We start from the raw sequence: 16,558 nt of genomic DNA, 5'->3' as shown, positions 1-16,558 counted from the left end.
TAAAAATGTTTATAACTTTACAAAATTACTATGTGATATAATACAGGTTTGTTTTACCTTGTAAACCAAATATTCAATTGAATTATTTAGTTTGTTGAATAGGTAGATGTGGTATGAAAAGACTGCGACCCCCACTTAGAAAATTCTTTTCTCAAAGGATGCTCCGGATGATTGGTCATAGGAACCCACAAAATTCCCACATTAATTTTCACCACTACCAAAATAATCACAAGAGGCCAGGAATGGCTGTTGTTTAATGTGAGTACCCAAGAACCAAAGAAACTTCTCCAAACCTGTAGTGCATTTTCCTTTCTCTCTTTTTTGTTAATGACTCTCTACCAACAAATTTGTTTATGGGCCATGCCCAAATATGCATCAGAAGACTACTAGAAACTCCTGAAATTCTGCATTAGAGATTCTGAATTTGTGATAATACCTTTGCCATATCTGACTCTGTTCCTTCCTCTAAGTTCTCCTTGAGTTGAGCTGTCTCACATTGAGGAACATAATTTTGCTCCTCACTCCTTGCAACCTGCTGCTGAAGTTTTGAGTTTTCATTTTTTACTTTGTTGATCTGCTGCTGGAGTTCTGTATTCTTAGCCTTTTCATTGTCGGATATGAACTGCAAATTTTGAACTTGAGCAACCAATTTCTCAAGTCTAGATTTCAGTTTCTGTCTTTCACCCAGGTTTTCCTTTTCACGTTTCTGAAATTCCTCCTGTAAAGACAGGAACTCTTGTTCTCGGGTCTCTTTTTCCTTTTTCAACAAGTCCAGAGCAGAAGTGGTGGCCTTTTCCAGTTCTCCTTTGAGTTGCTGCAGCCTCTCTACCTCTTCTTCTTTCTTGCTTAAGGCTCTGTCCATCTCCATGCACTGATCTGCAGCTTTATTTTTTTGTTGCATTTCAGTCATGTACCTTTCCTGTAGACTAACATAATTGCCCTTGATCTTCTTAAACTCTAGCTGTAAGGTTTCCTTTTCATTCCTGGATTCCTGAAGATGTTTTTGGGTGTTAACTAAAATCTCATGCAAATTCTGCAATGTCTTCTGTGTATCATTCTTCTCTAGCATTACTCTGTATTTGTCTTCAATTAATTCTTCAACATTCTCCTTTAGCTTATTGATGATGTCCACGAACACGTGCTCTTTAGTTGTCTTCTTCTGCAGTTCTTCAACCTTCTTCTCTAAATACATGTTACGACGCTGTAGGTCTTGGATCAGAGTTTGCTGCTCTTTGTTAGTACGCTTTAATTTTCGTAGGACTTCGTTTAAAGCCATGTCCTCTTCCAGAAGCTGTGAGCTTTCCAAGCTCTGCTCTCTGTCGGGTGTCATGCAGTCCTCCCAAGATGCTCCACCACTCCAAGAAATGCCTGTCGGAGACCAAGTTGAGACAATCTCTGGACTCTCCCTCCCCTCCACTGCGACTTCCTTTTGGTGCCTGACTGACATCTCAGGAATATCCGTAGAATTCTGTATTCCTTTTGAAGAATGTGCAATCTGTAAATTATAGTAAATAAAATAAGTATGAAAGAGTAGAAAGGTCATGAGCTTTGAGGTCTGGCCTTGAATCCAAGATCCCTAGTTTGGTATTCTCTGTTCTAAAATAACAATGACAACATCTACTTCCAATACTGATGTCTAATTAACAAAAATACTTAAGTATTAATTGCTGAATGTATGTACAGCACCTAATAGCACAGCAGAGCACAAACAGTAGGTATATGATAGAGATATATATTACACTTACTTTTACAGAGGACAAATTAAACTTGGGTACTCTCACCATTTTCTATGACACAAACTTTTCTGAATACATATAACTTTCTTTGACTTCAAGTGAATTAAAACAGATTTGTCCATCACCTTAGTCTGCAAAGTCTTTTTTAAAAGTTTATTTTCTATTGAGGTAACACTGGTTTATAACATTATGTAAGTTTCCTGTGTACAGGAAGTTTCCTATAACATTATGTAAGTTTCCTGTGTACAACATTATATTTCTACTTCTGTATACCCTACAGCATACTCACCACCAAATATTTAGTTTCCATTCATCACCATACAGTTCATCCCCTTTATCTATTTCACTTATTCTGTTCATTTATTTTGAGTTTTTTCCATATATGAGTGAAATCATATATTTGTCTTTCCCCATCTGACTTACTTCACTTAGCGTAACACCCTCAAGATCCACCCATCCGTGTTGCTGCACATGGCAAGATTTCGTCTTGTTTATATGACAGTAGTATTCTATTGTAAACATATAAAACATTCTCTTTATCCATTCATCCATTCACAGGCACTTAGGTTGCTTCCATATCTTGGTTATTGTAAATAATGCTGTGATGAACATAGGGGTGCATATATCTTTTCAAATTAGTGTTTTCGTATTCTTTGGGTAAATACCCAGAAGTGGACTAGCTGGACCGTATGGTAGTTTTATTATTTTTGAGGAATCTTCATACTGTTTTCCATAGTGGCTGCACCAATTTACATTCCCACCAACAGTATAGGAGGGTTCCCTTTTCCCCACATCCTCTCCAGCATTTGTTTTTTGAATTTTATTTATTTATTTGTACAGCAGGTTCTTATTAGTCATCCATTCTATGCACATCAGTGTATACATGTCAATCCCAATCACCCAGTTCATCCCACCACCCCACCCCCACCACTTTCCCCCTTGGTGTCCATATGTTTGCTCTCTACATCTGTGTCTCAATTTCTGCCCTGCAAACCGGTTCACCTGTACCATTTTTCTAGGTTCCACATATGTGCGTTAATATACGATATTTGTTTTTCTCTTTCTGACTTACTTCACTCTGTATGACAGTCTCTAGATCCATCCACATCTCTACAAATGACCCAGTTTCGTTCCTTTTTATGGCTGAGTAATATTCCATTGTATCTATGTACCATATCTTCTTTATCCATTCGTCTGTCGATGGGCATTTAGGTTGCTTCCATGACCTTGCTATTGTAAATAGTGCTGCAATGACCATTGGGGTGCATGTGTCTTTTTGAATTATGGTTTTCTCTGGGTATATGCCCAGTGGTGGGATTGCTGGGCCGTATCTCTCCAGCATTTATTATTTGTAGACTTTTTGATGATGGCCATTCTGACTGGTGTGAGGTGATAACCTTGTTGTGGTTTTGATTTGCATTTCTCTAACAATTAACAATGTTGAGCATCTTTTCATGTGCCTATTGGCCACCTGCACGTCTTCTTTGGAAAAATGTCCATTCAGCTTCTCTGCCCATTTTTTAATTGGATTTTTTTGTTGTTGAGTTGTATGAGCTCTGTATATATTTTGCATATTAACCCCTTATTGGATATATGATTTGCAAATATCTTCTACCATTCGTCAGGTTGTCTTTGTGGATAGTTTCCTTCACTGTGCAAAAGCTTTTTAGTTTGATAAGGTCCCATTTGTTTGTTTTTGCTTTTGTTTCCCTTGCCTGAGGACACATATCCAGAAAGATATTGCTAAGGCCAATGTCAAGGAGTATACTGCCTATGATTTGTTCTACAAGTTTTATGGTTTCAGGTCTAACATTCAAGTCTTTAATGCATTTTGAGTTTTCTGTATGGTGTGACATAGTGGTTTCTTTTTTTCTTTCCTTTTTTTTTTTTTTTTTTGCATGTGGCTATTCAGTTTTCCCAACACCATTTATTTTTATTTTTTTGCGGTATGCAGGCCTCTCACTGTTGTGGCCTCTCCCATTGTGGAGCACAGGCTCCGGACGCGCAGGCTCAGCGGCCATGGCTCACTGGCCCAGCCACTCTGCGGCATGTGGGATCTTCCCGGACCGGGGCATGAACCCGTGTCCCCTGCATTGGCAGGTGGACTCTCAACCACTGCGCCACCAGGGAAACCCCCAACACCATTTATTGAAGAGACTATTGTTTCTCTATTGTACATTCTTCACTCCTTTGTTATAAATTAATTGTCCATACCTGTGTGGGTTTATTTCTGGGCTCTGTATTCTGTTCCATTGATCTATGTAACTATTTTTCTGCCAATATCATGCTGTTTTGATTACTATAGCTTTGTAATATAGTTTGAAATCTGGGAGTGTGATACCTCTACCTTTGTTCTTTTTTCTTAGGATTGCTTTGGTTCTTTGGGGTCTTTTGGGATTCCACATAAATTTCAGAATTGTTTGACCTATTTCTGTATAAATATCCTTGGGATTTAATAGGGACTGAATATTTGATAGGGACTGAATAATAGGCATTGAATGTAGATTGTTCTAGGTAAATGTTAATTTTTCTAATCTATTAGCATGGAGTATCTTTCCATTTATGTCTTCTTCAGTCTCTTTCAACAATGTCATAGTTTTCAGTGTACAGATCTTTCACCTCCTTGGTTAAATTTATTCCTAGGTAGTTAATCTTTTTGTTGCAATTGTAAATGAGATTTTCTTAATTTCCCTTTCTGCTAGCTGATTGTTAGCATATATAGGTACACCACAGATTTTTGTATGTTGATTTTGTACCCTGCAACTGTATTTATTATTTGACAGGTTTTTTTGTGAAGTCTTTAGAATTTTCTATCTATAAAATCATGTAATTTGCAAATAGTGAGAGTTTTACTTCTTCCTTTCCAATTTGAATGCTTTTCGTTTCTTTTTCTTGCCTAATTGCTCTGGCTAGGATTTCCAATACTATGTTGAATAAGAGTGGCAAGAGTGGGCATTCTCATCTTGTTCCTGATTTTAGGGGGATAGCTTTCAGGTTTTCAAATTTGAGTATGATGTTAGCTGTGGGTTTATATAGCTTTTATTATATTGAGGTATGTTCCTTCTATAGTAATTTTATTGAGAGTTTTTATCATAAATGGGGGTTGAATGTTGTTAAATGCTTGTCTGCATCTATTGAGATGATCATACAGTTTTTATCCTCCATTTTGCTAATGTGATGTATCACGTTGATTTGCAGATGTTGAACCGTCCTTGCATCCCTGGAATAAATCCCACTTGATCATGGTGTATGATTCTTTTCCTGTATTGTTGTATTTGGTTTGCTAATATTTTGTTGAGGATTTTTGCATCTATGTTCATCAAAAATATTGGCTTGCAATTTCTTTTTCTGTGTGTTGTCTTTGTCTGACTTTGTTATCAGAGTAATGTTGGCCTCATAGATTGAGTTAGGAAATGTTCTCTCCTCTTCAAGTTTTTTGAAGAGTTTGAGAAGAATAGGTATTAAATCTTCTTTGAATGTTTAATAGAATATATCAGTGAAGCCACCTGGTCCTGAACTTTTTTTGGGGGGAAGGTTTTGATTACTGTTTCAATCTCTTTACTAATGATTTGTCTATTCAGATTTTCTAGTTCCTTTTTTAAAAATTTATTTATTTTTATTAATTTATTTTTTGGCTGCATTGGGTCTTCGCTGCTGCACACAGGCTCTCTCTAGGGGCGGCGAGCAGGGGCCACTCTTTGCTGCGGTGCGCAGGCCCCTCACTGCAGTGGCTTCTCCTGTTGCGAAGCTTGGGCTCTAGGTGTGCGGGTTTCAGTAGTTGTGGCATGCAGGCTCAGCAGTTGTGAATCGCGGGCTCCAGAGTGCAGGCTCAGCACTTGTGGCTCATAGCTTAGATGCTCCACAGCATGTGGGACCCTCCCAGACCAAGGATCAAACCCATGTCCCCTGCATTGGCAGGCGGACTCCCAACCACTGTACCACCAAGGAAGTCCTTCTATTTCTTCTTGATTCGTCTTCGAAGGTTGTATGATTCTAAGAATTTGTCCATGTCTCCTAGGTTGCTGATGTATAGCTGTTCTTAGTATTCTCTTATAATCATTTGTATTTCTGTGATATCTGCTGTTAATAGTCTCTTTTGTTTCTGATTTTATTTAGCAGAGTGCTCTCTCTTTTTTTCTTAGTGAGTCTAGCTAAAGGTTTGTCAATTTTGTTTATCTTTTCGAAGAACCAGCTCTTAGTTTCATTGATCTTTTCCATTGTCTTTTTAGTCTATTTCATTTACTTCCACTCTGATCTTTATTATTTTTTTCCTTCTACTGACTTTGGGCTTTGTCTGTTCTTCTTTTTCTTGTTCCTTTACGTGTAAGTTTGGATTGTTTGAGGGCTTTTTTTTTCTTTCTTTTTTTGGCTGCACCGTGCAGCTTGTGGGATCTTAGTTCCCGAACCAGAGATTGAACCCGAGATCAAACCCATGCCCTCTGCAATGAAAGCATGGAGTCCTAAACACTGGACCGCCAGGGAATTCCCTGAGATTTTTCTTTTGTCTTGAGGTAGGCCTGCATTGCTATAAACTTCTTTTAAGAGCTGCATCCCTATATGTAGTATTTTTATCTTCATTTGTCTTCAGGTAACTTTTTATTTCTCCATTGATTTCTTCATTGACCCAATAGTTGTTCATAGCATGTTGTTCAGTCATGAACATTATCTGTGATTTTTCCAGCTTTCTTCTCCTGGTTGATTCCTAGTTTTATACCATTGTGCTCGATATGATTTCAATCTTCTTCCATTTATTGAGACTTTCTTTGTACCAACATATGGTGTATCCTTGAGAAAACTTCATGTGCACTTGAGAATGTGTACTTTGTTGCATTTAGACAGCATGTTCTGTACAAATTTATCAAATACATCTGGTCTAATGTTTCATTTAAGGCTGATGTTTCTTTGTTGACTTTCTGTCTGGATGATCTATCCATTGGTGTAAGTGGGTGTTAAAGTCCCCTACTATTATTGTGTTGCTGTCAATTTCTCCCTTAGGTCCATTAATAATTGCTTTATGTATTTTGGTGCTCCTATGTTAGGTGCATACCTATTAATAAATGTTACATCTTCTTCATGAATTGTCCCCTTTATTATTTTTATATGTCCATCTTTGTCTCTTGTTACCTTTTTTGGCTTGGAGTCTATTTTGTCAGATATGAATATAGATACACTTTCTTTTAGCTCCCATTTGCTTGGAGTATCATCTTCCATCCCTTCATTTTGAGCCTATGTTTATCTTTAAAGCTGAGGTGAGTCTCCTGGAGGGAGTATATAGTTGGGTCTTGTTTTTCATATATATATTTTTTGTGGGGGGAGGGTCTTGTCTTTTAATCCATCCAAGCACTCTATGTCTTTTGATTGGTGAATTAAATCCATTTACTTTTAGGATGATTATTGACAGATGAGGACTTGGTACTGCCATTTTATCTTTTGTTTTCTGATTGCTCTCTATCTCCACTGTTTCTTTTTTGTGTTTCTGTCTGCTATTTTTTTTTTTTGGTGGTTTTCTATGATGTTTCTCTTTTTTATGTTTCATGTATTTGCTCTAGATTTATGTTTTGTGGTTACCATGAGGTTTGTATAAAACATCTCATAGATAAGACAGTCTTTTTTCTGCTGATAGCATCTTATCTTCATTTGCCTATACAGGTTCTGTCCTTTTCCTCTTCCCCTCTTGTTTTTGTCGTCTCAAATTATCCCTATTTATGTTGTGAGTCTGTTACCAAATTGAAGTAGGTATCATTTTTTCTGCTTTTTTTCTCCTTGATATTTCTGCTATATTACAGTGTTAACAATCTATTCTAACATAGAGTTGCAATTTTCTGATTCTATTTATCACCTTACTCGAAATTTTGTGTACTTTTCCTTTTTGTTTTTGGCATAAGAGCTCCTTTCAACATCTCTTGTAAAGCACGTCTAGTGTTGATGAACTCCTTCAGCTTTTGTCTGAGAAAGCCTTTATTTCTCCTTCATATGTGAATAATAACTTTGCTGGATAAAGTATTTTTGGCTGACAGTTTTTAATCTTTCAGTATTTTGAGTATGTTATTTCACTCCCTCCTGGCCTATAGAGTTTCAGCTGAAAAATGTGCTGATAGCCTAATGGGGGTTCCTTTGTAGGTAACCATCCTTCTTTCCCTAGTTGCCTTTAAAATTCTTTGCCATTGACTCTTTTTTTTTGTATTTTTGATAAAATTTTTATTAGTTTCCTTTAATGTTAACATCTTATATACCATGGCACATTGTTAAAATTAAAACAAAACAACACAAATGCATTGCTATTAACTAAACTCTAGACTTTACCAGTCTTCCCACTAATGTCCTTTTTCTGTTCCAAGATCCAATCCAGGGTATCACATTGTATTTAGTACCTCTTTGTCATTGACTTTTGACAGTTTTAATATAATGTGTCTTAGAGAAGACCTTTTTGCAATGAGGTGATTAGATGTTCTCTTGGCTTCATGGATTTGTATGTACAGTTCCTTCCTCAGGCTTGGAAAATTCTCAGCTATTTTTATTATTTTTTAAACCTTAATCTTTTTACACCCCTGATATGCTGTTGGTTTCAGTAATCTTTATTTTTATTTATTTTTTTCTGAAAAAATCTTTATTCCAACAGGGCTCTTTATAGCGGTTAATTTTAGAATTAAAATGAGCAAAAATTCAAAGAGTCATGCTCCAATTATAAATCTCTGTTGTCATCACAATTTGGTCATGATTAATATTTTGAAAACTGAAAAATCTTTATTTTATCTCCAAGAAAATTAAGCCAGGTAAAGAAAATTAACTTGAAGTGTTCTTTGAACTTCCTATTCACTTGAAGACATCATCTTATTTTTTTTCCACTTACTTTTGTTTTATTGTGACATATACCTTATATACAGAAGCATGCACAAAACACTGGAGTTTACTTTAAAGAACAGTAATAAAGTAAGTACCTGTGTAGCTGCCATCTTTCTCCCCCTGTGCCTCTTCCCAAAGGGAAAAGGCCCACGGGTGTATATATATATATATTTTTTTTAATTTATTTTTTGACCGCCCTGAACAGCATGTGAGATCTTAGTTCCCTGAGCAGGGATCAAACCCATGCTCCCTGCAGTGGAAGGTCAGAGTCTTAACCACTGAACCATCAGGGAAGTCACTCAGCTATTCTTTCTTTAGGTAAACTCCCTGCTCCCTTCTTCAACTCTTCTTCTTCTGGGATAACCCATTACCCGACTGTTGTCCCTCCTAAAAGAGTTGTATACATCTCATAGAATTTCCTTATTTTTTAAAGACTAACTCTCTTTTTCTACCTGTATCATTTCTAGATTTCTATCCTCAAGCTCGCTAATCCTGTCTTCCATAGGGTCTGCTCTATTTCCAAGGCTTTCTAATGCATTCTTCATCTTGTTTATTAAGTCCTCCAGCTCCAGAATTTGATTCTTTTTTAGAGTTTCAATATTTTGGTAAAATATTCCTTCTGTTAATTTGATTCCTTAGCTCATTGAACTGCCTGATTTTCTCATAGCTCCTTGGGTTTCTTTATGACAGCTATTTTGAATTCTCTATCAGTTAGATCTCAATATTCCATGACTTTAAGTTTGGTTTCTGGAGAACTATCATTTTCTTTTTGTGATACAGTGTTACTGTGGCTCTTCTCTTCCTTGGTGCTTGATGAGTTGCTCCTCTGCCAGTGCATCTGAAGTAGCAAATAACTTTCTTCTTTAGATAAAGTTTTTTTTCCCTCTCTTGATTCTAATGATTCAATAGGTTAGCAATTAGGTCTTTCTTTTGTTTTCCAGCAGGTGGCATACATAACACAAGTTTTTGGTTTCTCTTACCTGTGCTACCTCTGGTTACATTTGAGAGCTGGCACTTTCCACCCTCCATGGCCTCTGACAGGTGCCCTTGCTATTGCTGCTTGTGCCTCTAGGGTGGTTGGTGCCTTGCTGCTGCTGGTGCTGCTGGGGCACTGGGATGGTGGTGGGCACTTCTGCCACATCCAAGATCCCCTAAGTCGCAGGCTCTGCCAACATGGGGGGAGGGGAAGACAGTGGGGATCATGGGCACCCTGTTGTGCCTGGTGGTGTCAAGTTCGTGGGTGCTGCCATTGCGGGCTAGATTTGGGGGGGCAGAGTTATGGGTGCCTCTGCAGCTGGAGAGATGAGGTTGTGGGCCCCACTGCCACTGCTGCCTAGTCACCTATGGTTGGCTAGTGCTACTGTGGCCAGGAGGCTTGAGTCACGTGTGCCGCCTCTCCTGCTGCTACTGGGTTCTCTGAGGCCGTGGGCTCAGCCACCATGGCTGGGGGACCAGGATTGCAGGCACCACCTCCACTGTTCCCCCAGTTCTGCCTCCTCTATGCATTCCAGTCCACCCTCCTTTAGATGTACAGCTGTGTGGAATTCTCCAGCACCCTGGTATGTTCAGCAGATGCATGTTTGTTGAGTTGTGGATGTTTTACTAGTTGTAGATTGAAGGGCTCAATCCACCATGATGTGGACGACACTCTCTTGTGAGGCCTCTTTTGAATAAAGACTTTTTTATTCCTCATTAAACCATTACCTCACTATGCTATGACTCCTGTGAACATTAGAGAGTCAGACGAACATACCTCATGATTGACTTTCTGCCTACAGTACAGTTTGGGGGGTTTAAAAAAGGACAGTAAGTTGTAGTAAGAAAACACTGAAATGAACATGACGTAACAACCCAGTAAAAGATCTCTGAAGGGGTGGGCTAAATAACTTTCTAGAATTTAGGGATACTGGAACCTTATATTTAGTGTTTTTTCATTGTTCTGAGATAAAGACAACTATCCTTACTGAGGCCTACAAGGTCCTGATACTGACCTTGATATCTAATCCATGTTACCTTTCCATCCTCATCAACAACATCCCTCTTCTCCCTCCAACCCAGCAACATTAAGCTTCCTTCAGATCTATGAATGAAGGTATCATGCTCCCTGCAGCCACAGGGTTTTTGCACTTGTTGTTACTTCTGCGTGGAATGCTCTCCCACCCACTGTTACCTAACTACTCCCACTCATCCTTCAGAGCTGAGCTCAATTACCACTACATTTCAGGGAAGCCCTACCCAAACTCCCCGACCAGGACAGGAAGACTCCCATCTTACTTACTTACATAGCACCTATCATAGTTGCAAGTTTATATGTAATTTTATATAACATTATATACAATTTATATGTAACATTTATTCACAGCACTTACCACAGTTGAAAGTTTACATTTACTTATGCGATTATTTAAGTCTATCTCCTCTACTAGGGTGTTCTTTTCATGAGGACAAAACCCACATCCTTTTGGTTTTGGTTTTCTTTTTCAGCCATTTTATAACCAACACATAGCACAGGGCCTAGGACATGATAGATGCCTGAAAGTTTTTATTGACTGACTGAATGGCTAAATGCAATGGGAAATAGGAAGGAACAATCTTGAGAAACCCTAATTAAACTGCTTTTTAAAATGTTCTTTTCCAGAACTCAAAACAGGTAAATAAAGTTCTCTTGTAAATGCTCCTTCCAAATAAATGAAGAAAAAACCTGCTTATACTTGTAACTGATACACAACAGCCATAGCTTTCTCACCAAACTCACAATGATGAGGCATTGGTTATGCTATTCTTGGACTGTTATCTATTTGCCCACACAAATTCTTAAATTTTTTATTTTTTTATTCAGAGCGTACATAGACTTTATACTGTTGGCATCTTCAGTGCTCCTAGGATACTACATACCCAGAATCAACAATTCAAAGACAAATTAATATTTTCACTTTTGTAGAAAGATAAACATTTTTTGCTTGTCAGTAGAAATCCCACATGATAGAAAAACCATAAACTTTTCTTGTCAAATAATTTAATTAATATCTCGGTACTTCTTCCTCTTCTAACCTTTTCCTTACTGTAAACTCTGAGTTCCAATCAATATGATTCACCAAATATAAAAGCTTAGTATATTCAAGGCATCATGCAGATGCTAGGGTGCATAAAAGGAAAGTAAGACAGAGCCCTGACCCTCAAAGAAATTATCATTTGGTAGAACTAATCCCCAAGTATGTACTTGATTTTATTAGAAAAAATTGTTTCTAAATTGAGTAAGATCTCAGAAGGCATTTTCCCCAGAGAAGCAATGTCCCTCATGCTGATCAGATGATTTAGCACTACTTACAAAAATCTCAGATTACATACAGTGTTTTTTGTTTGTTTTTTAAAAACACATCCTTTAATACCCTACAGGCTGTACTAACCATTAAAAATCTTACCTCCTCTGTTTTATAATTAACTCTCAGATCAAGCAGGTTAAAGCTATTCTCCTTATAAAGTGCTTGTTCAACATCACTGTGTAAATTTTCTTCACACAAGAAGCCTTGAGGTTGACTAGGGTTGAGGGAAGATTCCATGGCAGTACTATTAGCCAGTGACATTTCCATGAATTTCAGCATCTCTCCACTGCAGTGGATTAGAGGTGGCCTTCTAGGAGGTTGTCTGACACACTTAAGAACAAGCTGATCTTTATTTGTGGAAGTGCTAGTTCCCTTTGGATTTTCTTCCTTAAATGAATCTTCCTGTATATTGGTGTCTTCTGCATAATTATATACATAACGTTGGAATTCTGGCTCCTCTGTATAAGATAAGCCTTCTGTCAGATTTTGAAATGTTACCATTTCATTATTAAATGCTTCTGGCTGATGAAATTTGCAAAGGGGTTCAAATTGTCTGAAGGAAGAAATGCTGGTGTCAACTGGCTGAGTTAGTACATTCTGTGAGTAATTTCCAATGTTGACATCTCATTAGAAAGAGAAAGATGAAAATAAGAATTAGCTGACCTGAAATTTATGACTTAACAGTTACATTTACATTTATGAAATCAACTGTTGGAGGCTTTTATGAATTATATATATTTCAACCTTTTTCATTGAGTGTATTTGTGCTAGCGGATACAACAAAACTTTTTTACGTGGAGGAAAAAGTCATCAAGGGACTGCTACAAAAAAGCTTGTTATATATCATTCTTGTCAAATACCATTGCAACAAATTCCAAGGCATCTTCAAAATTCTTTCGTTGTACTGTAATTTTAAAATGTTTCAAAACAATACAAACACACAAGCACATAGTATAATAGCAAACACACATAAACTCATTTAATCTCACAACAATCTCATGAGCTAGGTACTGTTATTACCCCGTTTTACAGATAAGAAAACTGAAACATAAGAGATGTTAAGTCACTTGCCTAAGGTCACAGAGCTGGTAAGCAGTGCATCTGGGATTCCAGAATACTATTTCTAAATGCTATGCTATACTGTTTCTCAATATGACAAATTACCCAGATTTAATACATTTTAAAAAATAAGAAGCAAATAAAGACAAAATGGAAAGAAGTGTTACAAAATTAATAAATGACCCTTCCCTTCTACCTAAATTCCCTCCTTTTCCCCTCCCCCGAGAGAACTACTATACTGAAGCTGGTATTAATTCTTCCCATCCACATTTTTCTAATTTTACTACTCATTTAAGTACCCTAAATAACACATATCAAGTTCCCAGACTTTCTCATTTTGTGACACCTTAAAGTCCGTAATTTTTTCACAGCACCCCTAGACCAAAAGAAATACTTAACAGTTCCATTTATTAAGTAGTTAAGCTCAAACAACTTAACTATTTTTCCTCACAACTTAGTAGCTGTTTAAAAATACACATAAGCTGAAAGAGAAAAATATTTTATTTCATTCTTAAACAACCAAACTTGCCTGCTAGTTGGGTACACGACTAAGCACAGCACAATATCTCAAACCTTGGAATTAAGCTGGAATCCAACCCTCACTTCCGACTTCACACTGATTTTCAGGAAGTACTTGCTTTCTATCACAGCAACCTCCAAAAACCCATCTTTGCAAACAAGGCAGTATAGAAAGGATTATAGTATGGTTTTTATACTGAAATAGTGAACTATCTTAAGCTAGTAGCTTGTGGGGTCCAACAGATGTCCAGTATCACTGTTTTCTTCAAATTTCAAAATATCCTGCAGCACCCTGGGCAAATTGTGGGTATATACACCATTATTTTGTTTTAAATTTTTATATAAATAACATCATATTTTATATATATCCATATAAATGTCTATTTCACTTAAATTTTTGCTTTTCAGACTTAACCATGTAAATACATGTAGATCTAGTTCATTCTAAAGGATTACACTTTATTCCCTTTCTGTTAGATATTTGTTTCTAATTTTGTTATTAAAAACAGCACTGCAGTAAACATCTTTATACACATTTCCTTGTACACTAATTTAAGAATTTTGGGGGGTTCCCTGGTGGCGCAGTGGTTAAGAATCCGCCTGCCAATGCAGGAGACACAGGTTTGAACCCTGGTCTGGGAAGATCCCACATGCCGCGGAGCAACTAAGCCCATGTGCCAAAACTACTGAGCATGAGCTCTAGAGCCTGCAAGCCACAACTACTGAGCCCATGTGCCACAACTACTAAGCCTGTGCCTAGAGCCCGTGCTCCACAACAAGAGAAGCCGCCGCAATGAGAAGTGTGCGCACCGCAACGAAGAGTAGCCCCCGCTTGCCACAACTAGAGAAAGCCCGCGCACAGCAACAAAGATATACAAACAAAAAGCTGTTTTCCGTTTCCCTCCTCATATTAAGAAGGCAACAAAGTTCACTACCCTAAATTTTAAAATATCATTTGTGAAGTCATTGGAAAAATATAAAATTAGTCTGAGTATGTTACAAAGTCATGGTAACTTTGCATGGTAGTAAATACTAATTTGGACAAAAAGAAGTCAGTATGTGTGGCTACCATCCAGTGATTCCCTAAAAGGTTTGGGACCCAGAAGGTGAAGGGATCTCTCAATTAATCAAAAGATATTTACAAAATATTATCAGAGATCTATTAGGGTCCACAAAACACTGTATTTCTACTTACCTGATACTTTCTATTCTAATACCTCATTATCAAGTCAAATCCAACACTGAACATCAGTTTTCCCTCCCTTCCCTATGCCACACTTATTCTCTCAGGCACTTGGGTTTGAAAACCAGGAGACATCTTTGGCATCCTTCTACCTCATCACCCATGGGCTACTCAGTTACCAAGTCCTGTCCAATTCTCCTTTAAAAAACGTTCTTCATAACCCATGCTTTCTTTCCCTCCCTACGGCATCATACTGGTCCATATTCTCATGACCTCCTCAGGTCCGTCAGGGGATGGGAGTAGAAAACAGGTCCAAACACAGAGTCCAGATTCTTCTGCTTGACTTCCTAGGTCTTCCATAGCCTGAACCCACATTACCTCTCCAGTCCTCCTCTGCTCAAGTCAGATCAGGCTTCCTTCCCTGCAAATAGATCACGCTCCTTACCATCTCAGTAGTCTGCCCTGGTAAGTGCTTCTCCCTCCTACAACTTTCCTATCTACCCATTCACCCAGTTTTTAAATTCCTACAACGTCTTTAGTCTAAACTTCCATCTCACAAGTCAGCACCTATTTGTTGACTGTTTTAGTCTTCACCATTCTTTCAAGGGTGTTAGTGTCTGCACTCACATACTATACAGACCTCAGGAGGAACCCATTTACGGTTTTTCAATATCCCCTACAGCAAACCAACCAGTGTTGTTCAGAGAATATATCGAATAAATCCTGCACTTAAATGATTTATTTCTATTAAAACTTTTCAATCTGCAGCCACTTAACCACTCCCCTGGGGTATTTTATTGAATTACCAAATTAGTAAGTAATTCACCGAGGTTTAACTTTTTTTTTCAAACCTGTCATCATTTGCTTAGGGATCAATATAAAAAAAGTCAGGGAGCCAAGCCGGCTGGGCAGGATTGGTGAGAGGCCAGACTTTATGCTTGCCTTTTCCTCTGTCTTCCAAATACATAAATACTGCCTGGGCTGTGGTGAAGGGGGTCTGAAACATCCTTCTTTTGTTTTCCAAATACAAAAAAACCGCCAGGGCCTTATTCCTTCAAAATTTTTTGTTTGCAAACCTAGAACTCCCAATTATAACACTCTTACAACCTTGTTCTTATGGCATAATCTACCAATTTCCTTTTTTTTTTTTTAAGTTAGGCTTCCTTTCATTCTGTCCTGACCCGATTTATGCTAGACTTAAAAACAACAACAACAACGAAAACCTAGTTCCAATGTTTGGACAGATATTCCAGAGACACTCCTAAGCTGTTTTAGAATGGGTGTTAAAAAAGGTGTCACTGGGGGTACTGGCAAAAATTCTCAAATGTTTTTTTTTTCCTTAAATTTTCAGTCGTATGTCAAATTTTAAACTTCTGAAAAGCAACTGTCTTATTTTCACCTCACAACAACGCAACAAACTTTTCAGGTCGCACAAGTGTGCTCACTTCCAGGGACCATAGCTGCTCGGCTCCACAGTAAGGATTTCGGGCGGCCTCCCTCCGCACTGGGTAACGAGCGAGGGGGAAGAACGCTTTCAACCTTGCCCACGCACGGCTTTTCACACCTCGCAGCGGGGATGCGGCAGCGCTGGAACGTCCCAGTGTGACGTCGGCCCGGCCGCGCCCGCCCCTCGCGGCCGCAACGGCGCCCGCCCGGCTCCCGCGCCCTCTGACCCTCTCGAAGTTTCCATGTGCAGAGCTGGGAGGTTACACGGTGTGAGACCCCCACGTCCAGCAGCCCCGGGCTAGCTGACGACTCCTTCCAAGGGAGGACACAAAGCGGGGAGCAGACTCGAAAAGCTCCGGAAGAAACAGTCAGCCCAGCCTCGGCGGGGAACGACGGGAACACGAATTGCCCACACACCTCGGGTCCCTCTCGCGTCCCTCTCGCGTCCT

General features: G+C 38.5%; 1 protein-coding gene across 1 annotated transcript in view; it reads right to left on the bottom strand.

The window, feature by feature from the left end:
• CAGE1 (cancer antigen 1) overlaps positions 1 to 12,745 on the bottom strand; it is a gene marked incomplete at its 3' end in the record, with an annotated part of 35,894 nt that extends 23,149 nt beyond the window's left edge. The window contains exons 1-2 of the mRNA XM_082848350.1: positions 12,092 to 12,745; positions 437 to 1,495 (exon numbers count right to left, since the gene is read on the bottom strand). Of these exons, the coding sequence (XP_082704476.1) occupies positions 437 to 1,495; positions 12,092 to 12,403 (1,371 nt within the window). The 5' untranslated portion in view covers positions 12,404 to 12,745. The remainder of the gene's footprint in view (positions 1 to 436; positions 1,496 to 12,091) is intronic.
• Between the last annotated feature and the right edge of the window lie 3,813 nt (positions 12,746 to 16,558).

The sequence above is a fragment of the Leucopleurus acutus genome (assembly GCF_964270905.1).
Source record: "Leucopleurus acutus genome assembly, chromosome: 10".
Lineage (NCBI taxonomy): Eukaryota > Metazoa > Chordata > Mammalia > Artiodactyla > Delphinidae > Leucopleurus > Leucopleurus acutus.
The sequence above is the reverse complement of the archived record's forward strand: the minus strand, read 5'-3'. Positions and strand labels throughout refer to the sequence as shown.